The sequence below is a fragment of the Vombatus ursinus genome, unplaced genomic scaffold (genome assembly GCF_900497805.2).
Source record: "Vombatus ursinus unplaced genomic scaffold, bare-nosed wombat genome assembly UNPS02014818.1, whole genome shotgun sequence".
Lineage (NCBI taxonomy): Eukaryota > Metazoa > Chordata > Mammalia > Diprotodontia > Vombatidae > Vombatus > Vombatus ursinus.
In genome coordinates this window covers 61,256,868-61,282,269 of record NW_020954596.1, presented here as the reverse complement: position 1 = coordinate 61,282,269, position 25,402 = coordinate 61,256,868, and the positions used below count along the sequence as shown (strand labels likewise).

Genomic DNA, 25,402 nt, shown 5'->3' with positions numbered 1-25,402 from the left:
ATGATTTTCATATTAATCAATATGATAATGTGTAATGAATATACAAATAAATTAGATTTTTCAGAATTGCCTCTTCTAGCTTTTGCGTCAGAAATTCACAATGCAACTTGAAACGATCTCTCAAACCTTGACAACGCTCACAATCCCTGCATTCTTGTGCCTGTGTATCTTAAGTAAAGCAAATAAAAGACTGTAGAACCTATTCCCAGCACAGAACTCCAGTCCTGTGACCCACCAAGGAACAACCCCCAAAGACTTGAACAATATCTTGAACAGGACTCCAGAATTGTATTGTCTTCTACTTGTGGGCTTGTCATGGGAAACCGCTAAAGCCTTGGGAACCACTGTTTGTAATTCACCTTCCCCCCTCCCTTCTCATGATGATTTATATATATAATCTCTGTCTTCACTTCAGCAAAGTAGAATTCTGATCAGGAGAATTTCTTTTTCAAATCTGTTCCTCATGATGAAACTAATTAAATGGCTACCTGATTCCTGGCACTTTTCTGTGGCCTGCTGTTTCATCATTCTCAGGTTAGAGACCGGCTAAGTAAAATCCAGTTAACGATAGCTATGCAAGGGGTCAGCTGGGTGGCGCAGTGGATAGAGCACCGGCCCTGGAGTCAGAAGGACCTGAGTTCAAATCCGGCCTTAGACACATAACTCTTACTAGCTGTGTGACCCTGGGCAAGTCACTTAACCCCACTGCCTAGCCAAAAACAAAAACAAAAAACAAACAAACAATAGCTATGCAATAAGGAACCAAAAAGTTGGTGTTAGTCAAAGTCTCAATCTTTCAGGCATAGAAAATTCTTCCAATTCAACTGCCTATGAAGTGAACAGCTTACTATTTATTGAGAAAAATCACCAAGGAGTTTCTGTATACTTGTATCTCTTATACTCTGGAAAACTACCCAAAAAAACCCAACAAAATAGCCATTTTGTAAAGACGGTATGGGATGTAGATTGATAAGACTATTGACTAATGGCAAATTTAGCTCACTCTACAATGAACAAGGTTTTTCCAACTTTGAGTAGCACTAGAAACAATTATACAATCAATAGCATTGCTTTCATTTCTAAAAAAGACTACACAGAATCAGGATCAGTTGGCAGGAGCAATCATTTAATAAAAATTAGCAACAGACATATCCAAATGCTTATTGCCAGGTGGGTAGGCAGCACTAAAGAGCAGGAAAAGCACTAGCTATAGAGTCAAAGGACTGAGTTTAAAACGCCAATTCTGATGCCAACTCTGTACAACCTTGAACAAGCCACTTAACTCTCTTGGGCTTCAGTTTTTTCATCTGCAAAATGAAGCAGCTACATGGGGTGGCCTCTAAGGGCCCCTTCCAGCTCTAGCCATAATCCTTTTCTTGCTATGTATAAATCCCCTCCACAAAATAGGGTCAAGGGATAGAATTAACCAGCAGCTGAACACATCAGGCGGTCAAGTGAGAAAGGCTCACTGGTCTCCAACTGCACAAAGGATAGTCATCTTCTCAAATGATCTGCTGCAAACTTGTTAACTACTAAAACTTTTATTTCAAAGCTACAACTAATAAAGCTGTCAAAAAATTAATGATAAAGTCTTCAGGTTGGCTCTATTGTTTCTCTTTCCTAGTTCATCTTTAAAGTTCAAACATTAATAACACAAAGTAAGAAAAATTTACTAACTTCACTGAAAAAACAATTATTTAAAAATATGGACTTACCATTTTAAGTTTTGCTACTGTTTCTTCAAGGGCCTGCATTTCACAGTGAAGTCTTTTAATTTCTAGCTGAAAATAAAAAAAAGGTCATAAGTATCAAAAATTTAAAGAGTATTCAATTTAAACCACAATGACAAAAACCCCTGATTCACTTTAATAAATAGTTCACGTAGCCTCTCATCTGAGGCTCTCCCCAGACAGTTAGACCAATACTTTCAACAAAGAGAGGCAAAGGTGAGTATTTTCTGGGGAGTCAGCCCCAGGATGAATGATCCCTTAAAAGTTAGCAATACAGGAAACAGGTGTCATCCTTCATCTATCCAGATTTTTAATCTTTTGATCTCCTAGGATTTTCTCAAAGGCCACATCCCAAAATATGAAACGGAGCACAATAACAGATTTTAAAAGACTGTGCAATTTTCCAGTTAAAGTTCACTTTCTGTAATTTTCAGATGTGGTATTTCTTGATTTTTCTCCTATTTCATATCATTTCTTTCTTACCTTCTATGACTGAGATTTTTTGCGTTACAATTTGGAGAACATAGGATTATATATTAAGATATAATCACATTCCTGTCTTTTTGAAGTGTCTACTATCCTGAGATACACTAAAGCTAAACACCAGTAGGTGCCAAAAGTCAGGGATATCAGTTGGTTTCCCAAAAGGATGGCAGGTTTTGAAGTTCTCTTTCTTGTGCATTTTAGAAAAGTTTTTGGTTTTTCTACTCAGAGACAGTCAGGAGATCATATGTAACTAGAAATTTCTCCAGGTCTCTCTCTATATTATGCCAATTGTTGCTGTTTTGGGTCTCTTCTCAAGGCCACAGCACAGAACCAGATGGGTAGCAAAGAATCTTCCCTGCTGGACAGCTGGGTCAAGGCTGCTTCTTCAGGAAAGGGGAATGACTAGGATATGGTCACATTTAAGATATATTGATAGTTCCATCAGTTGAATAACACAATGACCTAGAATTAGAAATATGGGCCTTGCTACTCTTCCTCAGCTGAAGCCACAATTTTGTCTTGTTTTTTTTACTTTTCATACAGATCTGGGGTCCACGTTTTGAAACTGTTGGAAGAAAAATCACAATTTTAAATAGAGTAAAATGCCCCAATTATTCAGTGGTCAGAAAACCCTGAAACTACTTCTAAATCCTTTCAGGCAGTTAACCTATTTTTGGCTTGATGTTCCTGTGTCTGTGCATTCCATTTTCCATGAATTCCAAGCCTTAGTCCCCAGGTCCTACAGCAACTGAGACCCACCAGATTTGTAAACCACCATATTGGTTAAGTTATGCCTGGTCTAGAACAGATGGCCACACTCTTTCCTAGTACTTCTACCAGTCTGACTACTACTTTTCAGTATCCTTTACTGGATCTTCATTCAAGTTATATACAACAACGGTGGGTGTAGCCTGAGGCTGTCCTTTTTTCTCTCCATACCAAGTATTCTTAACCAAAGGGGTTCTGGACCCTTTGGCAGTCTGGCAAAGACTATGGATCCCTTCTCAGAATAACATTTTTAAATGTACAAAATACAAAGGGATTACAAAAGAAACCAATTATATTAAAATACAGTTATCAAAAAAAATTTTTTTAATCTAGTTCACATTCTGCAGTTTAAGAACCCCTACTCTATACTACCTCACTTTGTGATTTTATCAGTTCCCATGAATTCAATTATTATCTCTATGCAGTTGTTTCCCTAATCTATGTACCTAGCCTTAATCTCTCTCCAGAGCTCCAATCTTGCATCACTAAACTGCTTCTTGGATATCTTGAACTGGATGTCCCATACACACCTCAAATTCAACATGTCCAAAACAGAATTCATTATCTTTTCCCCTAAGCCCTCCCCTCTTCTAAACTTCCTAATTACTCCTATCAAGGGATAACCATTCTCCCAGTCATTAAGGTGGCAACTTGAATCACCTTTGATGCCATCTCACTCATATTCATTTCTCATATCCAATCTGTAGCCAAGTCTTATTGTTTCTACTGTCACAACATCTCTTGTATATATCTTCTTCTCTCAATTCACATAGCTGCCACCCTAGGATAGTATGAGTACCTCATACCTGGACTACCGCATAACCTTCTGTTTGATCTCTCCGCTTCAAGTATCTCCTCATTCTAATCCAAACTGACTCATTTGCCAATTTGATTCTTAAACTACAAGTATGTGTTGTCCTCCTTTCCCCCCTCCCCCCCACTCCCCACAAACACTCAATAAACTCCAGTGGCTCCCTAATTAACTTCAAAATCAATTATGCAATCCTCTGCTTAGTTTTTAAAGCTTTTCACAACCAGGTCCCATCTTCCATTTCCAATCTTCTTGTACTTTACTCTCTTCCATGTATTCTACAATCTGGTGACCCTGGCTTTCTTGTTGTGCCTCACACTCAACACTCCACCTATCTCCCTGTTTTGTGCCTTTTCAGAGGCTGTCTTAATTGTATGGAATGCTCTCCCTCATCTCCTGGCTTCCCTAAGTTCAAATTCCATCTTTGTCAGCAGGCATTTTCCAGAACCACTTCCTGCCACCTTACCCCCACCTCTACACATACATACATACTGCCAGCACCTTCCCTCTGATTACTGAGATTACTACCATCCATGCATATGATATTTACCTCTTAGGTATAATTTTTTTTGTATGTTGGCACTTTTGCTGGCTGTCCCTCGTGCCTCTCTCCTTTCTCATCTCTATCTCCTGGTTTCCTTCAAGTCTCAGTTACAATCCCATACTCTAAGAAATGCCTTTCCCAATCCTCCTTAATCAAAGTACCTTCATTCTCTGATTATCTCCAGTTTATCCTGTATATAGCTTGTTTGTACATAGCTGTTTGCATGTTGTCTCCCTCATTAGACTGTAAATTCCTTACCTGAGCTTAGTATAATGCCTGACAAATAGCACATGCTTAATAAATGCTTATTAACTTGACTTGATAAGTTGTATCCCCAAAAAGAATGTGGACTCCCTGAAGACAGGGACCATGTTTTTGCCTCTTAGCACCGTGCCTGGCATACAAATACAGCTTCATAAATATTTGTTGTCTGCCCAACACCCTTGCTCTAGCCATCATTCATGAACAAAAACTCTTGAACTTCCTCCATCCCTCCCTATGCCTTAGCTCTTCTACTCAATTCATCCTAACTATAACCTCCAACACTTCCACCATCAAGACTTTTTCAGCCCATTGCCTTTTCTGACCTTACTTTCCCCGCTTCCCATCATGACTTTCTAACTAACCCATCCAACACCACTCTCCACTCTCAGATTCCTCATCTCCTTATTCCATAACCAACATGACTTGCCAAATCCCAACCTTGGATTATTCACACAATCCCTGACTTCTGTTATTTATGAGAGCTGGAGGAAGTTATGCAACAGGGCTGATGGGATCAACAATAAATTTACATCATCTCACTGCACCTGGGGCCTCCCTGAAGCAAGGAAACCATTTCACTTCTCTCTGTTCGATTCTCTGTCCCCCTCCCCACAGAAGCTACTCCAAACCATATCTTCTTCCTCAAGCTTCCAACAGCATCCCCCACCCCCTCAGCTAAGGATCCCACCACATACTTTACTGAGAAAAAAGACCCATATGCTTTGGGCCTGCTCTACTCCTTTTCTCTTCATTTCAAAACCCCTTGACATTATCCTCTCACTCTCTTCTCCTTTACTTCACTCACTGACGATTAAGTGGCCTTCTTCATGCCAATGTCAAACTCTCTACATTTTACCATTCCCTCTCTGAGTCCAGCAGGTTACCCCTACTCTCTGTCTCTCCTCTCTCTCTAATCTTCAATCTGTCCCTATCCATTAGTTCCTTCCTTTCTAACTGCCTAAAAACATGCACAAGTCTCCTCTGTCCTTAAAAATACCTTTACAAGAACCTACAACCCTCAAGTTATTGTTAATCAATAAACAAGCATTTAAGCCCCTACTCAGTTTATACTTCTGCTCCCTTTTTCAGCCAAACTCCTAGAAAAAACTGTCTCCCCTCCTAGTCTCTGCTTCCTCTGTTCTCATTTACTTCTCAACCCTTTACCATCCAGTTTAAAGTTGCCAATGATGTCTTATTTACCAAATATAATGATTTTTCTTTCAGTCTTCATCTTTCTTTATCTCTCTACAGCAGCTGACCACCCTCTCTCCTTCCTGGATACTCTCTCCTCTTCTCTAGTTTTTATGACATTAGTCTCATGGTATGAATTCTACTTATCTGAAAATTCCTCTATTTCCATTGCTATATCATCACCCAAATTATACCTTGTAATTGCAGGTATGCCCACCGGCTCTGTCCTGGGTTTTTTCTCTCTTTTTCTACCTCTCTAAAATAAAATTTTAGCACCAAAAAAATTGTCTTTGTATTTGAAAAACTTTCTTATGCTGAACTTCCTATTTCCTAACAATTCCAGATAAATGAGACTTAAAAATTATAGTGGTTTTTATTACCTTAGCTTCCACAAGTTGTTTATCTGTACTCTCAAGAATTTCTTCTCTATGCTTCTCCATCTGATGTGTTATATGATCTATTTCATTCAGTCTATGAGAAAGTGTTTCATTTTTGTTACTTAAAGTAAGAACCTCACTGGTTACAGTTTTCTTGCTGTCCAAGAGTTCTTGTATACGATTCTCCAGGGCTCTGTTTGTTTGCTGAAGGAAATCAATCTAAATAGAATTTGTAACAACATATAAAATTATTATTATTATACATGTCAAGTCCCTAAAATGCATTATTCTGCATCATCCAGCATATTTTAAAATGGGATTTATGAAATAAAATTATGCTGAAGAACTAATTTATAAATTTGGTTTGATTTTAGTTTAGTAAAAAATATATTTACTAAAATTTTCTACCAAAGAGAAGGATTGATAAGAAGAGAGACTGAATAAGCTTCTCATCAACACAGAAGACTGAGGAAATAACTAGATACTGATAAAACTATCATGTCACTTACCTCCACTGCTACCTGATATGCTCAGCATACCAACCTATGATTGTGGATCTATGGTATGTGAGTCATGTCTTACCCAGCAATAATACCTAAGATTTACTACAATTATTTTCTTCTCTTCCCCTTGCACCTCTCCCTAGTACCCTCCATACCCAAATGAGTGGCAAAGATACCAAAGAAAGGATATCGGTAAAGCATAAGAAAGCATAATCTGTTTTTAACTTTTATCATAATCTTTTCCAAACTATTTGATTATTGTTATATTATATTATACAAACTATAATATTGTTATATTATACAAAAATTATAATGTTAAATTATACAAACTCAACAAAACAATTCAAATTAAAAAAAAAACATTAAATCCATTACCTGAATATTCAAGTGAGTAATAAGCTTCTCATTACTTTGATTTCTGGCCTCCAGAGACAGAACATCATGGGAGCGACCACCATCAAGTGCTACTGATAGCCGTTTTATTTCTTGATCTCTTAACTCAATCTGAGACATAATTTTCCATTATTTTAAAGTGTCTATTCTTTAACTCCGAAGAGAATTACAAAAAACATGTATTGGACATACCCAGAATGCCAAATGGCCCCCAAAACATATGTTTATCAAGTATTTGTCATCTAAAAAATATACAATTACCAATGAAAAACATACTCAGAACAAACTGTATCAAAGAATTCAGAAGATCAAAATATTTTAAAAGAAATATTTACTATATAATTTTAGTCCCTTCTTACAATCCTCATTCTCATTCAGTTTTTCTTTTTTGCTTTTTTGAACGGCCGTATTTGGGGAATTTCTACATGTAACAGAAACTGCTGCTAAGCAAAAAAATTGTTTAACACTAGAATCCAAGGCCAAAAAAAAAGTGTGACTGGGGCAAATCCAATTAAACATTTCTTATTTCGATACTGAAAAAGAAAGTATCATCAAATGAATTCAGAGTTCTGTTTTTTGGTCCCACTTCAATACAGATATGAATTTGGCAAGCCATTCAATCCAATCCAATCCAACAAGCATTTATCTAGTGCCCCCTATGCTAAAGCCACTGGGCTACCTACTGGAGACACAATGGCAGAATGAAAAATACTCCTTAGTTTCAAAGAGCCGATGTTCCACTGAAGGAATGGTTTCTCTATACCTGAGATTCTTCAGCAAAATGGAAATAAAAATATGTACTTCACATAGTGAAGGCTGATCAGTTTACAACTGCAAAGTATTTTAAGAGGGATAAAAGATTAATTATGAATTGTGGAATATCAATAAGTAAATAATTAACTATTCATATAATTTATCATTTGATAGGTAGTTTGTATTTTCTAAAATCCTCTGTAAAATGTTCATTTGTTAACCTATCACCAGGTCTCTGCTTTTAATAACATTTTTATCCTAATATTGCCCAAAGTATTTTATAAGCTCATACACATAGTAAATACTAAGTTGTTTTTATATAAACATATATGTATTATATATATAAATAAATATAAATATATCCATGTTTTTATATAAAGAAATAACTTCATTTCAAGAAATACCTTCATGCAGAAAAGGAAAACCAGGACAGTCAAATAAAACTCTAAGATCACTAGAGAAGGAAATTATAATTACCTAAATCAGAATTGAGCCTAAGATATCAAACTGATAATTTATAAGTAACTGTGGTCCTTCCTAGATCTTGTACTTCTCAGGAAACTGTATCTTATAACCATCAATTGATTTTGGAGAAGAAAAAAAAACACAAGATAAAAACAGTGAGAATTTAAAACAAAAATAATTAAGAGGATTTTAAGGAAAAAAAGCTCAAATTGTAAAATAAAACTTTTGTTTGATATATAACCCCACTAATATTTTAATTCAATGTACCAGAAGAAGATTGGATTAGATGTTTTCTAAAGTATTTTTATTGATATTATTATTACCAATAATAATCTCTAATGTTTTAAATTCTATGAATAGGAAAAAAGCTTTATGAAATTCTAGTAACAGTATTATAAAGCAAAAGTAAAATGTATTTACAAATAGCTACAACATGCCCATCTCAGGCCCTATATTAAGCATTAATATGAAATCCTACCTGTTTGCAAGAATTATCCAACGCATTTTCAACAAATACTAACTTGCCCTGTAAGTGACATACTTCTTCTTGAAGCTCAAAGATTCTGAAACACATTTGTGAATAACTATAAATATTTTTTCAAGAATACAAAGTAACAAAAAATTTCAGCACAACCAAAATGAGGGGGAGATTAGATGATCACTGAAATACCTTCTAACCCAAAATTCCATGGTGCTACGAAAATAATTTCTTTTATAAATTTTTTATTCCAATAAAGCAAACTAAAGAGAATAAAAATGGAAAAATGAAGCAATTAACCAGATTATTAAGTCAACAACCCACCAGTGCCCAGAAAACCTAGTCCAAAACTTTGGTTTAGATTTGAAATATCTGAAGAATTGCCTCAATTCTATTTATATCTATCAAATATAAACATATGTAAAAAGTCATATAAAAATGGCCTTGCCCACTTTTTCATTGCCATTAGAAAACTTACACGCCTTAGGTCCCTTTCATTTCCTGATTCTTAATAATATTTTCCAGATGCATCCTGGAGCAATGAAAAAGGTACCTGGACTAAATCAGGAACACTTGGGTGTAGATTCTGGCTCAGACACTTCCTTGCTGGGTGAACCTGGGGGCACTTCTCTATGCCTATTTCCTTATCTAGAAAATGAAGGAATTGGTTTCTAAGGTCCCTCTCAGCGTAAACCTAGGATTCAACATTACCTTTACTGTTCTTTCCATGCCTACTTTCACAATAAAGTCACTAAGTACACCAAGGTAAATGTTCCCTTAGTTTGGAATTTGTCCATTTCCCCATAGTTTTTTTAAACGAATACTGCAAAAAATGACTGCAAAAGCATGTCATCCACAAATTTTGTTTTGTGAGACGACAACAAAGACACTTATGTAAGTTGGGTAATAAGAATTACAAAACAGAGCTACAGACAATGGCATGCCTAAGATATTAAAAGATAAAGGTGAAGGCCTCCAGTAGGTTGGGTAGATACTTTACCAAAAATAGAAGAATATCTACAATCAGATTTGTTTTTATGATATTAGGTTCTCTGGGATGGCAAATGAGACCCCGCTCATAAGCACTGCTAGTTCAGGACTGGAGAGTAACCATGCACTTAAATTTACTTCTGTCCTCGATGTGAATATTAATATAAAACATTCTGAATATAAAACAAAGTGTGATTTAATGTGTAAGGAACAGCAAACAGAAGAAGTATATGTGTTTGTGACTATATGAAACAAAACAAAAATGGGAGGAAGGATATAATAAAGATATAAAAAAGGCCAAATTTTTCAGCCACAAAGAGTTATTCACACTTAATAACCCTAACACATTTTAAATAGACCAAGGTCATGAATAGGACAACAACAACAACAAAAAAAAAAAACCAACTCGAAAAGCAGTACACAAATATTGCATAATTCAGTTTCTAATAGTATTATGCTAAAATTATCACAGAAAATTACCTTAATGATATCTAATCAATATCTTCACTAAATCTCTCTTTCCAGATCGGTACAAATGGGCACCAAGGGAACAATTAAGGCAGACGAAACGGAAAAGTTTGCCCCTTCATAGTACGTGACTTGTCAAAGTGAAGTTCAACTGCAATAACTACTTCTATTAAGACCAGCTCAAAATTTATTCCTTTCTCTTAATAATTTTTTAATACTAGTTAGCCAACACTGAGATAAATTTCAAGCAACAAAGATTTTTCTAATGTGTGAGTGGAGATGACATCTATCACTAGTAGAAATGACAACTAGAGTTTCTACATGAAACAATTAGGGTACTGAAACTTCATTAGTTTTAAGGCAAAAACAAAAATATTATAAAATAGTTGCCCTGACAAAAAGGTTAAAACATAAAATATAATTTAAATACCAAATAAAACAAAAAAATCTCTTTCTAGACACCTGTTATCTGCCACTTGCAGGAGATCTGCAATATAGGGATCATTTGGCTGAGGAACTGGATAGGCACTGATTCCTGATGGGGGTACAGGTTGATCAATCTGCATACGTTGACGCCTAAAAGGAATACTTCTCTTCTTGCCACCTAGAAAAACAAAAGCATATCATTCAAAATCAAGACAAAAGCTCTTATCGCTGAATTTTTTATATACACTAATATTTTGTTGCAAAGTATTTCTTTAGTCCACAGATTTAACTATATTACAGATCAAATTACTTCCCTCATACAGAAGGTTCCCATTTTTACAAGAAAATAGGTTCCTGGAAACATCACTGTGAAGTGTCATAAAAAAGAAACAAGGAGCAAGACTGAATTTGTCAACTTGCTTGTTTAATGTATACACCAACAGTTATCCTGTTTTACTACCACATGGCATTTGTCCCAGGTAAGAGGAAGGTCTCAATTTGTATTGTTGTACTATTAATAACATTGTACTACCTGATATTTATATAGCACATCACAGTTTACAAAGTCATTAAACGTATATTATTCCACTTAATCCTTATAGTGACTCTATGAGGAAAGGCAACTATTACTCCCATTTTACAGATTAGAAAAACTGAAGCCCCAAGAAATTTGGTGATTTACTGTTTCACTTAGCTAATAAGCAGTCAAGACTTTGAAAAGTCATCAAATGAGCAAAAAAAAAAGGCAGCTGGAAATTAAGTACAAGTACTTATTAGGTAATGTTGAATGAATAAAGCAATGAAATGTGGAACAAAAAGGAAAGTGGAAACTGCATGGACTAGATAGCATTCAACATTTGACTGAATTTAATTCAAAAAGCATTTGTTAAGCACCATCCTTTCTCAGGCGCTATGGTATAGTCAGAACAAACATAAATAGAGAACAGAAAGACAAAAATGAAGACTAGCTTTCCTCTCTCAGGAAACATACATTCCCCAAGAAAGGAGGGCATTAAATGCAAGGTTCTTTGACAGACAGATAGAGCACTAAGAAGAAGGGGATCAGGGGAAAACAACAGGCCTGCCTAATATAGCTAGTGCCATCTGGGCTGATCTTTGAGGCAACTAAAAGGTAGAGATGATGAGGGAATGCCTTTCAGGCATGGGAGGCAAACTGCATGCTAACAGAGAGGCAGAAGATAGAGTCTATTCAGAGAGAACAGCAAGAAAGCCAGGTTAATGGAAACACAGCATGTGTGAGAAGCAGTAACGTGATATGTGTCTGCAAAGGCAGACGGAACCATACTATGAAACATTTTAAATGTCAAGATTTTTTCTTTATCCTAAAGGTAACAGGGAGTCATTGAAAATTCTTCCACCAGGGAATCCAACGCTTTAGTAAAACTATTTTGGCAGTCATATGGACAACAGGTCCACAAGCGGCAGAGACCAGTGGCTGGAGTGTCAATAAGGAAACTACTGTAATAGTCTAGGCAAGAAGATGAGGGTCTGAAGTAGGGTGGTGGCTATGTAAACACAAGAAAGGAAATGCTTAAAAGAGATGGTATGAAAGTAAAATGTAATGTTTGGTACCTGACTAGCTATGAGGAGAAGATAAAAAAAAATTGAGGAAGACATCAAGGTCATGAACCTGAGTGACTAGAAAGATGGTAGTGCTCTGAATAAAAACAAGGAAGCTCGCTGAAGACAACTGAAATGGGAACTGCTTGTGTTTTAAAGCATGCAGTCTTTGATATATGAGGAGATTCACAATATTAGAAGAAATGCTTTGAGTCATTCTCTGTCTCAAGGACCACTGCTCCCTGACTCCCCCACTCCAGCCCATAATTACAAACTGGCACCAAATCAATCAGTTAACAAGCATTTATTAAGTGCCTACCAAGTGCCAGGCACTGTGCTATAATCACCTCACATCCACCAAACTAGCAAAGATGGTAAAAGATGAACATACTTATTGTTGAAGGGGCACTGGAAAGACAGGAAAATTCACTGATGGAGAGCATTGAATTGGTTCAAATAAGCCAGAAAACAATTTAGACCTTTGCAAGGAAAAGTAATTACATTATTCATAACTTTTGCCTCAAAATGTCCACTACTGGGGCTATAACCTTAAGAGTTTAAAACAAATAAAAGATTTGTATGTAAAAAAATGTTCACAGCAATATAATTTATAGCAACAAAAATAGAGTCATCTCCTGACATTCACGGGTTTTACACTTGCAGTTTTGGTTATTTATACGTTAGCCATCAATCATTAAATGGGAATTTTTGGACCTTTGTAGCATGCCATGGAAGATCACAAATGATGCATATATGTAAAGAAAACTTTTAAAAAATTTTTAAGAAGTCATAAATGCATAAATATTGAATATTAATCTAGTTTTATCATGTATAATCATAAGTATACATACATTAATTAATTAATTATAAACAGTTAAATTTTTTAAAAAATTTCAGTGCACTAAAGAACTACAGGTTACACACTCTCTGAGAGCATCTCTTCTTTGTCTCTCTACCATCCAGACTCAGTCATGTGACTTTCTCCCGCAGTCTTGTGGTTTTCATAGGAGAAGGAAATCCATGAAGCAGTTGCTCGCAGCTATACCAGTGGCTGCAGAAGACTGCATAATAGCATACAAGATACCAATCTCTCTCATGTAGAAACTACAACTTTTTTATGGGTGCAGTAATGTTGTTTTACTTGTTTTGTGCATTAAATAAATATGATCAGAATTATTCAATATAAAGGTTTGGGGTGGGGCTTAGAATTATTCATAGTTTTTCATATTTGTGGGAGTCCTGCACCCCTAATCCCTACAAATGTCAAAGTAAGGCTATTCTGCAAAATGGGAAATGTTTGAACATATTTTACCATGACATATGATGTGATAAGGAATGCTGAATATAAAGGATTCAAGGAATCATCGAAAGACTCACATGAATGATGCACAACAAAGAAAGCAGAGTCAAAAGAACAATATACACAATACCTAAAACAAACTAAATATGGAGATGAAACTTAGCTCTGGTCTCGGGTATTGAACTGGAAAGAAGGCCATATCTATCAACTGAGGAAAGTCAGAGACAAATTGTGGTCCAAGAATGCAATGGAATATTACTGTGCTTTAAGAAATGACAAAAGATAAATACAGAAAAGCATGGAAAAATTTACCCGATCTGAAAGAGATTAAAGTTAAGTAGTGCCAAGAAAACAATATATATATAATGAATACAGCACTGTAAATTGAAAGAATAACCATAAAAATGGGCAAAAGAGAATGTTGCAAAATTACAAATAAGCATGGCCCCAATGAAGAAAAATGAGATGACACTCCCATTCCACTCATTCACAGAAGTGGGAGGGCTATATATTTGGTACACTGCGCATACTTTCAGATTTTTTTCCATGTACTGATCAGTTCTGCTGATTTTTTTCTCTTATTTTTCTTAAATATATATATACATATATATATAAATTTGTTAAATGAAATAGCTGTCTCAGGGGGCAAGTGGGAAAGACACTAGAGAGAAATTCTGGTGATGTAAAAAAATAGAAACTAACAATAAAAATGTATTTTACAGCAATTTTTAAAAAAGAAAAATAAAGTTAGGAAATGCTTGTCATAGTAAGTAGTAAAAATCACAAAAAATGAAACTAATTTTCACCAAAGAGAAAAGGACTGGTTACCACTCTGTAAATCATTTCTAATTCAGCTGTCTACATTCAATCAGACCATCAACTTGTTAATATCAAATAAGAATAAAGATAAGAAAACGTGTAATACAATTGAAAACTTTAATCTGACATTAAAAAAGTTATTGTTTAAAAGTGGAAAGTGAATAATAAGGCAAGAAATCACTATTTCCTAAGTTAAACTGATCTAATCAATTACTGTACTCATCAATCAGTACAATAAAGAGACCGAAAAAGGTCAGAGATAGCAAAGACTCAATCTCCTTAACAAACAGAAAGGTATGGCCACCACAGAAAACACCAGTTTAGAACATAAACTCATTTGTAAGATCTTATAGAATAGGGTGGAGAACAATTACAAAGAATATTAACTCATAAAGCACACAAAAACAGTGGAAGAAAACCAGTCTACGAAAGTTTAGCAAGGGATCAAATTAAGCAAGATTATTCCGAAAGCTTTGACAAAAAAAAAAAAAGGATTAAAAGAGAAAAAAAGGATTAAAAGAGAAAAAGATATGACAAAATTTCTCTAATAAACAATTTTCTGCATCACTGTTAATGGGCCACATTTGGACTCTAACATCACAATCCCTAATGTGCTTCATGACAAAGTAGAAATGGTCCTAAAGAATTTAAAGATGAGAAAGATCAGGAAACTATAGAGCAAGTACAAACAAAGGCCATTGTTAGAGGTGGCAATTTTGAAGGTGCTGGGTGACCAATTCTCAAGATATATGAAATAGAAAGATTTGAGGAAAAAAAATCTCAGATCCTACTACAAAAAAAAAAAAAAGATGATCCAGACCATATCAACAATATATATGCCCTCCTCAGCTCTACGAGATCTTTATGAGAGTAATCTACAAATGCATCAAGAGCATCCTTGAAGGTATAAGAAAGAAATGGGTAGGTTATCAAATAATATTCTATAGCAGACCACATCTTTATAGTTACACAAGTAACCAAAAAAGATGTAGAGAATATAAGACCTTACTTTATTTATTGGGATTTTTTTTAACTGTAAAAAAAATTTGATTCCATACAGCAAAACAATGCCTCCAAAGACAGAGACAAATAACAAAATCACAAGCCCAGTCTCTATCCCTACCTCTATCCCCAAATAAGATCTGCAATCATTCAAAAGAGTTTTAGCCTAACTACACAAGAAAAAAAAAATGAAGACTGATTTATTACCGATTATGATACAACTGGACAGACAACTTACTGCACTGGTCTATTAGTATACCTATCTTGGACAAACACTGAAAGAAAATAAACTGTGCCCAGAATTGAAAAGGAAGAGGAGAGCAAACTGTTGCCTTTGGGAAAATAATCAATGCTTGAAATAATCCAATGATCTCTGAAATGAAGGCCCACCATCTTAAAACCATTATTCATCCAACAATTCCCTAACAGCCATGAGTCAAAGGACAGCAGGAGCTCTGAAGCAGTAAAGTTGAGGTCACCATGGTAGGTAGCAATAGGCTGTTAGATATCACCAGAAGAGATGAGGCCCAGACTGAGACAGCTACCAGTCCTCTCTCTCCTAGATCCAGGCCCACAGCATGAGCTGCTTATTGGACAGTCTGAATTGGACGTTCCATGGGTGTTATAATGTCCAAAACAGAAATGATTTTCTTGGGCCCCAAACCAACTTCTCTTCCAAATCTGTGTACTTCTGTCCATATACTACCACCTCTGATAGGTCTACAACCTCAGAATTTGCCTTGATTTTTCATCCTATCTTATCCCACACTCTCCAATCAACTGTCAAGTCTTTTTGATTCTACCTCCACATCTCTCCAATCTGTCCTCTTCTCTCACCTCTCACCTAGACAACTGCAACAGCATCCTAACTGGTCTCCCTTCCTTGGTCCTCTCCCCTTCCTCCACATTGCTGCAAAGGGGATGTTCCTAGAGAAGATATGATAGCACTCCTATACTCAAGAGGCTCCCTAAAGGAGCCTCTAGAATTAAATACAAAATCCTCTGTCATCTAAAATCTTTGATAATCTAGCCCTACCTACCTTTTCAGGCTTATTACACGCCACTCCACTTCACTAACTGGACAGGTCAGCTAAAATGGCTTGTTTCCTCTCTGTCAAACACAACTTCCATTTCTCACTCCAAGCCCATACTGTTGTTTCCCTATTTCCCTTATTTTCTGAACACTCTCTCTCTCCACGTTTGTTTCTGCTTAGAATGCTGAACTTCCCTCCACGTTCAGTTTACAGGCCTCCTCCTACATTAGGTATTTCCTGAGCCCCAAGCTACTAGTGACTTGTAATTAGTTTGTATATATTTTATCTGTGCGTATGTCTGTGTGTGTTGTTTCTTCTGACAGACTCCTGGAAGAAACTATTTCGTTTTTGTCCTTGCATCCCCAGAACCTAGCAGAGTACCTGGAACACAGGAGGTGCCCTGATAAATGCTGACTGACTGCAATAATATCCCTTTCAGACCTAAATCTATGAATCCTATGATCCTATGTCAGCAAATTAAAGCACTGAGACTCTAGCACTGTCACTGAAGCCCTCCCTTCTGGAATTGTCTGCGTCTCTGAGAAATCAATCATCAAAGCCCAGCAATGAATGACCTATTATCATTCAGACCCTAAACTATATTCCCACTAAGAAAGGCCCACCCTCATGTTTTACTTGACTCACATGGCCACAGACAGGTAGGTGCTACCACCAACACCTGCATGCCCTACCTGGGGTTTGCACCACTGCGTGGAGGTTCTTTTCTTGGAGTTGCTGGATTTTTTCATTCTTGGCTTTGCTCTCCTTCTCCAACATTTTGAATTTATGAATATACTGGTTATTGAGAAACTTCAAGTCAGACATCTCACTCTCAATTTTCCTTAATTTGACTTTCAAATCTGAAAAAAAAAAAAGAATAAATAGAAATCTACATTATTCCTCCATTTAACAAGGTTCTGGAGAAGAGAGTATCAAAACTATTAGTCAAGATATGTTAGAATATTAATGTGGGAATTTTAAATGTTTCATTTGTTTTTTTAACTAATTCTTCAGATTAATAATGGATGCTATTTTCTACTACAATTAAGCTAATACCTCCTAATATATGATTTTGTTGAACAAAGTTCAACAAATTTAATACATGAGTGTTGACTTGTTTTTACCACCCTACTCCACTATTCTCATTTCCAAATATTAAGAAACAATGATTCCAGGAATACATTAAGTACTGGCATTTATTATTCCCTACAGCAATTATCTTTTGATAATATTTACTTTACTTTCAGACAGCATACATTTTCAAAGCACAAAAAAGTGAACAGATGGAGAATGCTTGCTTCTATAGAAATCCTTTGTTTCCATCCCTAAGAGGCAAAGGAGAACTGAAAGAAAAGATAAGATTTTCTACACACACGCTAAAGTATGAGGATAAGAAAGCTTTTCATATACTGAAAAGTAAAATTCAAACATAAAACTTTGAACAATTTTTTAAAATCCCAAATTTTCAATTACCTTTTATACTTATTTCTGATTGTTCTTTTGTCCTCAATAAATCCATGTGTAGTTCATTATTTTCCCTGGTCAGTCTAGCATTTTCCTTTTTATAAGGTTCCAAAACATAATCAAAATTGGTGCTCTCTTTTTCAGCTTTTCCAGCAAATAGTTTTGTTTTCCGAAGACTTTCTGTCGTATGGACAAGGTCACTGAAATTACAGGGCATCAGAAAATATCAATATAAGTTAATGATACTATTAAACTTTCTGATAGCTGTGCCATAAAATAGTGGTGATTCCTTAACATTCCTCCAATTATTAAGAGGTTTTATGAAATTGTCAAAATTCCAATTTTATAGTAAAAACAAACAATTTAAATTTATAACACACACTAAGCAGCAATTTTAGTAGCGATAAAGAATAATGTTACTAAGTCAAAATTAAACAATGTGACAAAATTCCTAAATTGTCAGTACACATGAACAATTTTCTTTCCCTTGAAACTTGTATGTTTAAATTTGGCAGCATAGTTGATGAGAAAATTTAAATGAAATATGTGTATTAAAGATACAAGCTTACTAATTTAAAAAAATCCAAAATTAACAAATTGGAGTTTAACTCTCCTCAAATTAACCACTCACTAGAGATTATAGATAAACAATTTAATACTTTGCTATAAAGAATAAAATATTATGTAAACCTGCATTTTTGGAAGCATATGCTTTAATAGTGAGAAAAGGTTAAAAGTTAAATTGTTTCTTAGATTTTTTAAATTAGAAAATATACTATCACATAGTATACTACACCATAATGTTATTTTACCAGGATATCAGCAAAACTCTATTAATGAGAAAATTATCTTATCAATTCAAGTAAATAAATGTCTACTCAACCATTTACTTTAAAATTCTCCAACTAAAAAAAAACCAAAGAGTTTTGGGTTTTCTTTTCCTTTGTTTTTGGCAGGGGAGGGGAAAGAAAGGAAATTGATTATTAATAAATTGATATAACTATTATGAATGTTAGTTGTCATTATAACTCCTAGTCACTAATAACTCAAATAAAAAACATCCCCCCACTTCTGGGAACTTTTCCCTTTAAATGAGAGACTGATAAAAGATAATTGATAAATTATACATTTCAAGCTCCAACCCTAGCTAAAAAAGTGTGTTATCAATAGTAAAAATCCACAAAAATTATACTAAGAAGTGAAGACTGGAAAAGGCATGTGCAGATGGAAAGAAATAAGGAATATAATGTCTACAAAATCCTGAAGATGACAAATAGTCAAAAACTGTAACTGAATCCCACTGTATAGAAACATTAGAATTCAAGTGTGTGGGAATATTCAAAAACTCTTAACAGAAACTAAATGACAGAAATTGTGATAAAAATTGTAGCCAATACTCTACCATTAAATGGTAGTTATTCTATTCATTTATTAAGTATTTACATGTACATCATGGTTCATTGTTACAGGATATAAAAAAGACTTTCAAGGAGTTTACAAGGTAGCAATCCCAACAAAACAAAACATTCACAACCAAAAACACTTTAAATTACCAATAAGACATCATAAATGGATCAGAAGAAAAAAAATCCTCCAAATTAGATTTTTCTTAAATAACAGAAGAAAAATAATTCTGTATCAGACATAAACTCCTCCATTAAGCTTTAAGCTTCACAACCTTGCCCCAACCTATCTTCCCAGTTTCAAAGGATATTATTCCTCCTTCCACATTCTGCAATCCAGCCAAACTGGCCTTCTCTCTGTTCCTCACTCACGACCTTTTTTACTCAAATTTTTCTCATTCCCTCTCTATCCTAGCCTTCATATCTATTAACACTCTTAAAAATAAAATTGTAAAGAGTTTCATGACACCAAAACAGTCCTGGAAAATCACATAACCACAATAAATCTAGGTACTGGTGTGATTTTCCAAAATAGCCATACATATTGTTTTGACACTCTTGCTGGGTTAAGTGGCACCATTATTATGACAATTCCTACAAAAAGTCCTCATAAATATTCAGCAGTAGTTTTTACTTTCTTGATTTTTCCAAATGCTTTTTCTTCCTTTTTCTGACTTATTGACTAATTTCTGCCTCCTTTGCAAATTCTTCAGCACTTTCAAAGATTAGGCAAGAGAAAGAAACTAAATATTAATCTTTCAATTCAGTTACAAGTTAACAGATCTTGCACAGTATTTTCTAGGAATTAAGGTTGAAATCATAGGATAAAACAAGCTTTTTGTAAAAAAAATTATTCATAAACTTAGATCATGAATCGCCTATCAATGGATATAAATATATAAAAAAGTATATATTTATAAACTTACTTTTCACTCAAAGATTTCAAGTCATCTTATAAAACAGAAGTTCTTAATCTGAGGCTTAAAACTTGATGTTTTAATATTGATAACCGTATTTCAATATAATTGGCTTCCTTTGTCTTCTATGTATTTTATTTTACATATTTAAAAATATCATTCAAAGAAATCTATAGGTTTTACCAAATTACCCAAGGAGTCCATGACACAAAGTCCATGTTAAAAAAAAAAACATTAACTTATTTATACTACTAAACACTACTGTGACTTGCTAGCAGCGTTCACACTAAATGACAAAGGGCATATTTTGAGTCTCACAATGTTTTATGCTTCTTTTACTGTCTCTATTTGGCAGGCAAAATAAGGCATCAATATGTGGACTCAAGCACATCTACGAGTAGAATCACAACTATTCTGATACCACTGCTCTGGAGACATACAGTAAGAGAACTCAAATAAGAAAATGACCGAATTCATTCTCTGAGGAGAAATACCTCAGAGTTAGGACGATACATAACAGCAAAGACCATATTATAGAAGTGAAAATTCCTATTTAAAGTGATTAAGAGAACTATGGACCATGCAGATGACTAAATAAAAGGAAAAATCCTAATACCTAAGTTTGAGATGCAGTGTAAAAATTATATCATCAAGTAGAAAAGGTAGAAATGGGTTATTAACCACATGCAACTGGAATTTTAGAAAGTATCTGAGTTTCAGATGGGTCATAACTTTTGAAATTCTAACCTATATAGTTAACTAAAGCATATAATCATTATAGCAAGACACTAGAGGGCCACGGTTCATAAGCAGGCAAGTTTTAAATTTAATGATTTATTTGTACCTGAAAAGCTTTTCCACCAAGGGCAAACAGTCAACACTCAAAGGCTGTCGATATCCCAACTGATCCAATCTTTTTCTGATGTTAATAAATTTTCTTTCTGAAGCTGTACTCATTGTGTATCTCCAAAATTGCTCTTATCACATCAAAAACTGATGGCCTGAAAAAGGGCAAAAGATTTCAATATATTTCCATTAAAGAGATTAACAACTGTTTACAGAAAAAAAAAATTTCATGTGAAGTTTATTTGAACACAAGACAATTATATCATAGCTCTCTTTTCAAAAGGATAATACTTTCTAGAACATTTTGCTAAAGTATGGAATTATTTTACATGTCATATCACATTATTAATATAAAGTCCCTATGTGTATCTGGATGTTTTCATTCTCTCTTATTTTAACAATGACTACTATGTTTCCTGGGCCATAGGATACCTATTTAAAAAATTAATTGTCTGATGACAATTTCTGTTTTTATATCACCTTACTCTTATTGGATCTTTGCTAATTAATATAACAATATTTGCATGCCCAAATACACCAAATCATTTTCTACGTTATCATAGCCTAATACATAAATCTTCGCCCATCAGCACTTTTATTGTTATCTTTCCTTGGAACAACTTGCCTTTTAAAGCACTGGCTTTCTAGATTCCTTTTACAATAAAGTACTGATGCTGTCACCTTCACAGAAGGGGTCTGTCTCTCCCAGGGTTCAGATGCTGAAGAACAAAAATTCCTGTAATAAACAGAAATGCACCTTATAATCTAAGAATTTAGAAGCCTGCCACATAATAAAGCCTTTTACTTTTCTGTTATTAACTCTGATAGCCTGCAAATGACTTTGTAAATACATAATTTTTATCTAGATTTATAGATTACAAAAGCACACTATGATATGAGTCAATCAACATGAATTTAAGTACTTACTATCTGCCAAGTACTGAACTAGGGACTGGGGATACAAAGTAAGGCAAAAAAATTCCTGTCCTCAAGGGGGCAAGGAACTGACATTGAGCGTGACAGGAAAATAATTCTTCAAGAAAGCAGGATTTTGGCTGAGACTTGAAAGAAGCCAGGGAATCCAGGAAGCCAAGATAAAGAAAGAGAACATTCCAAGCATGAGGGACAGCCATGGAAAAAGCCCAAGGCAGGGATATAGACTGTCCTGTATGAGGATCAGTGACAAAGCCAGTGGATTTTGGTGCACGTAAGAGGGGAAAGTGTAAGAAGAGTGAGAGGAAAGGGCCAGTGCGTGAAGAGATTTAAAAGTCAAACAAAGGAATTTTATATTTGATCCTGGAGGCAATAGGGAGCCTCTGCAAACTCCCTGGAGTGAGGGTGATGACTTTGACTGTGGCAGTTAAATGGAGGGTAGACTGGAGTGGTGAAGAGTTGAGGCAGGCAGAACAACCAGAAGACTATTACGATGGTCCTAACAGTTAAGTGCTGAGGACCCACATGGGGTGTTGTCTGTGGGAGCTGGGAGAAGGGGACATATATAAGAAATGATAGAAAGATAGAAATGACAAGACTTGGCAACAGTTGGTATATATGGGTTGAATAAAAGTGAGGATTTGAGGATGATACCAATGTTGTAAGTGTGACTGAGAGGAAGATGGTGCCTGTAATAGTAAAAAAGGAAGTAGGGGTGAGGGAAGAGGTTGGGAGGAACAGATAATGGGTTCTGTTTTGGACACATTGCCAGTAGTTGATCCTCCAAAGACCATAAAACTCTATCAACTAAAAAAAAAAAAAAAAAAGTTCGGCCTTTCCATTTACAAAAGCAAAAAATTGGAAAACACTTACATATCCAACAAATGGACAATGGCTGAACAAATTCTATTAATATAATTGAATATTAGTGAAAAAAAAACAGTAAACGAGAAGCATCCAAAAAAACATAACCATATATGAAATGTACAAAGTGAGATCAGCAGAAACAGGACTGTATATTGATTATTTAAAAAAAAAAACCAGGCTAGAATAAGTGAAACTTCAAAGAGATTCGTAAACAAAACAAAGCTTGTTTTGGTTTGTTATTCATGAATTAATTTGTTTCTACTTTGTTAAATACTAAGGGTTTTAGACAAGATTATATTCTTTATTTTCTATGTTTGAATGTTTGTTTTACTGGTGGTTATTAAGTTTATAATTAGTTTTTCAAATGAGCATTACAACATTAAATTACCTCAAAATTATTGTAAAGATCAAATGAGATAATATACTTAAGGTGTTTTGTAAATCTTAAATCACAGTGTGGCAAGACAGGGCCTAAAAAACTCAGATGGACAGACTCTAAGTCCTTCTACTATGTCAGCCTGCCTCCAGTTCACAGGATCCTAAGATCAAAGATTCAGTGTTAGAAAGAACTTCTGATGTCACTGAGTCTCATTTTCAAGATGAGGAAACTAAAGCCAAAGAGAAATTATGCCTTGCTCAAGGTCACATACCTAGTAAGTGGCAAAGCTGGAATTTGAAATCAGTACTTCTGATTCCACTGCTGGAGGGCCAATGGACAGCCTTATAAAATCACTATCCCTTCTCCAAACCATTCATTTTGAAATATTCTGACAGCAGCCAAACAATTTATACAATACCAACAACACTGCAAAAACAAACAACTTCGAAAGACTCAATTAGCACGCTACCCAAATGGGTCACAGGGTGGGACAGGACTGAAAAGACTCAACAACACCACCTTCTGAGAGAGATGTGGCAGACTCAAGGCAAAGGAGATGCACATTTTCAGACATGGCCAAAGTGGGAATCTGTTTTGCTTGACTGTGCATATTGGTCTAAAGGGTTTTGCTTTTCTTGTCTCACTCGAAGCTATAGTATCTTTTCTCTGAGACTACCTCCAATTTGTCCTGTACATACCTGTGTACATAGTTGTTTGCTTGCTCATTTGAATGTAAGCTCCTTTAGGGAGCAGACTGTTTTTGCCTTTCTTTGTGTCTCCAGCTCTTAGCAGATGCCTGGCTCATAATAAACCATACTAAATCCTTGGTGATTTGACTTTTCATTGTGGAGAAATAAATTCCTGTTCATTGGGGGGAAAACGTTTAAAGGTACCTATTGAAAACCTTACAGGTTTAAAACTCCCAAAAGCAAAAATCTATGGATCCACAGAACAAAGGAGGTGGCATTAAAGGCCAGTGCCTGGGAACTCCAAGGAGAAAGAAAGAATGAGATTGATAGATTATTTAAACCAGGGGTTCTTGTTTATTTTTTAAATTATTTTTCATATACTATTTCAATATAACTGGTCTCCTTTGCAATCCTACGTATTTTATCTTATGCATTTAAAAAATTACCCACTAGATTATGGTGCCCGAGAGCAATAACTGCGTATCGCCAGCTCTTAGCACAGTGCCTAGAACACCGTAGGCGCTTAATAAATGCTTGTTGACTCGCTTTGGCTACAGAAGGGTGCAAAGACTTCACCCGCAAGCGGCGTGCACCGTCCTCCCTCAAAACAAAAACCCAAAAAGTTATTTGCACGTTTGGACTGTGAGCTCCCTGAGGGCAGGCAGGGTCAGTCTCTTTTGCCTTTCTCAGCTTCCCCAGCGCTCAGCATTGCGCCTGGCACAGAGTAGGCGCCTCATCAGTGCCTGGCCAGATTGCTTCGTAGGGCTTTTAAATCCTGCACCAGGGACTCTCGCTACAGGCCTCCGGGCCGGGCCCGGGAGAGGGGCTGCTCCAGGCCCCGCTTCCACCTCCCTCCTCCAGGGCGGCGCACCGCCCACGAGCGCCCCGGCGGCCCCTACCACCCCCAGCCCTGCCCCCTCCCCCACGATGCCTCGGGACCGCCGCCTCCCTCCGCGACCCTTACCCGGAGCTCCGGCCGCGGCCTCCGGCGATCCTCAGGTGGCACAGCCCAGCCCCAGAACAGCGTCCTCCTCGCTCTCCCCACCTTCCACCTCAGAAGCCGAACCAGGAACTGGAGAGAGCAGTTTGAAAATGGCGCGGGAGACACGGAGCCAGCGGGTCAGGGTGGAGGCGCCGTGGTTGCCTGGTAACACGGGATGGGGAGGGGGAGGAGGGCGGCCGGGCGGGCAGAGCGCCGCAGCGGCGATGGCGGCAAGGGCGACGCCGCCGCGGCCCCGGGCCGGAAGCTCAACGGCCGCTGGGCGAGCGCTAGCCCACAGCGACCCCTAGCGGAGCAGGAAAGTGGTATCCCCAGCTCAGAGACCTTGAGCCTCCGAAGTACCACGTGTGCACAGGGAAACTAGAACTAGCTGAAGAGCATCTCTGGACTTACCACTTCACTGTTGAACAGGGATTCTGTGTGTGTGTGATATGGACTCCTTAGGCAGTCTGGTGAAACTTATAGACCCATTTTCAGCATAATGTTTAAAAAAATGACTGAACTAAATTTCAGTTACAAGT

General features: G+C 36.1%; 1 protein-coding gene across 3 annotated transcripts in view; it reads right to left on the bottom strand.

The window, feature by feature from the left end:
- The window catches only part of CEP135 (centrosomal protein 135), a 99,182-nt gene extending 74,150 nt beyond the window's left edge, over positions 1 to 25,032 (bottom strand). For 2 of the 3 annotated variants that reach the window (XM_027836642.1, XM_027836644.1), the window contains exons 1-10: positions 24,846 to 25,032; positions 21,639 to 21,749; positions 21,012 to 21,168; positions 17,857 to 18,047; positions 17,076 to 17,243; positions 10,684 to 10,825; positions 8,764 to 8,848; positions 7,050 to 7,178; positions 6,175 to 6,390; positions 1,716 to 1,781 (exon numbers count right to left, since the gene is read on the bottom strand). In XM_027836642.1, coding sequence (XP_027692443.1) covers positions 1,716 to 1,781; positions 6,175 to 6,390; positions 7,050 to 7,178; positions 8,764 to 8,848; positions 10,684 to 10,825; positions 17,076 to 17,243; positions 17,857 to 18,047; positions 21,012 to 21,124 — 1,110 coding nt within the window. In that variant the 5' untranslated portion in view covers positions 21,125 to 21,168; positions 21,639 to 21,749; positions 24,846 to 25,032. Of the gene's footprint in view, positions 1 to 1,715; positions 1,782 to 6,174; positions 6,391 to 7,049; positions 7,179 to 8,763; positions 8,849 to 10,683; positions 10,826 to 17,075; positions 17,244 to 17,856; positions 18,048 to 21,011; positions 21,169 to 21,638; positions 21,750 to 23,463; positions 23,552 to 24,845 lie in introns of those variants that run through there. The other variant, XM_027836643.1, reaches the window with a different exon arrangement.
- Between the last annotated feature and the right edge of the window lie 370 nt (positions 25,033 to 25,402).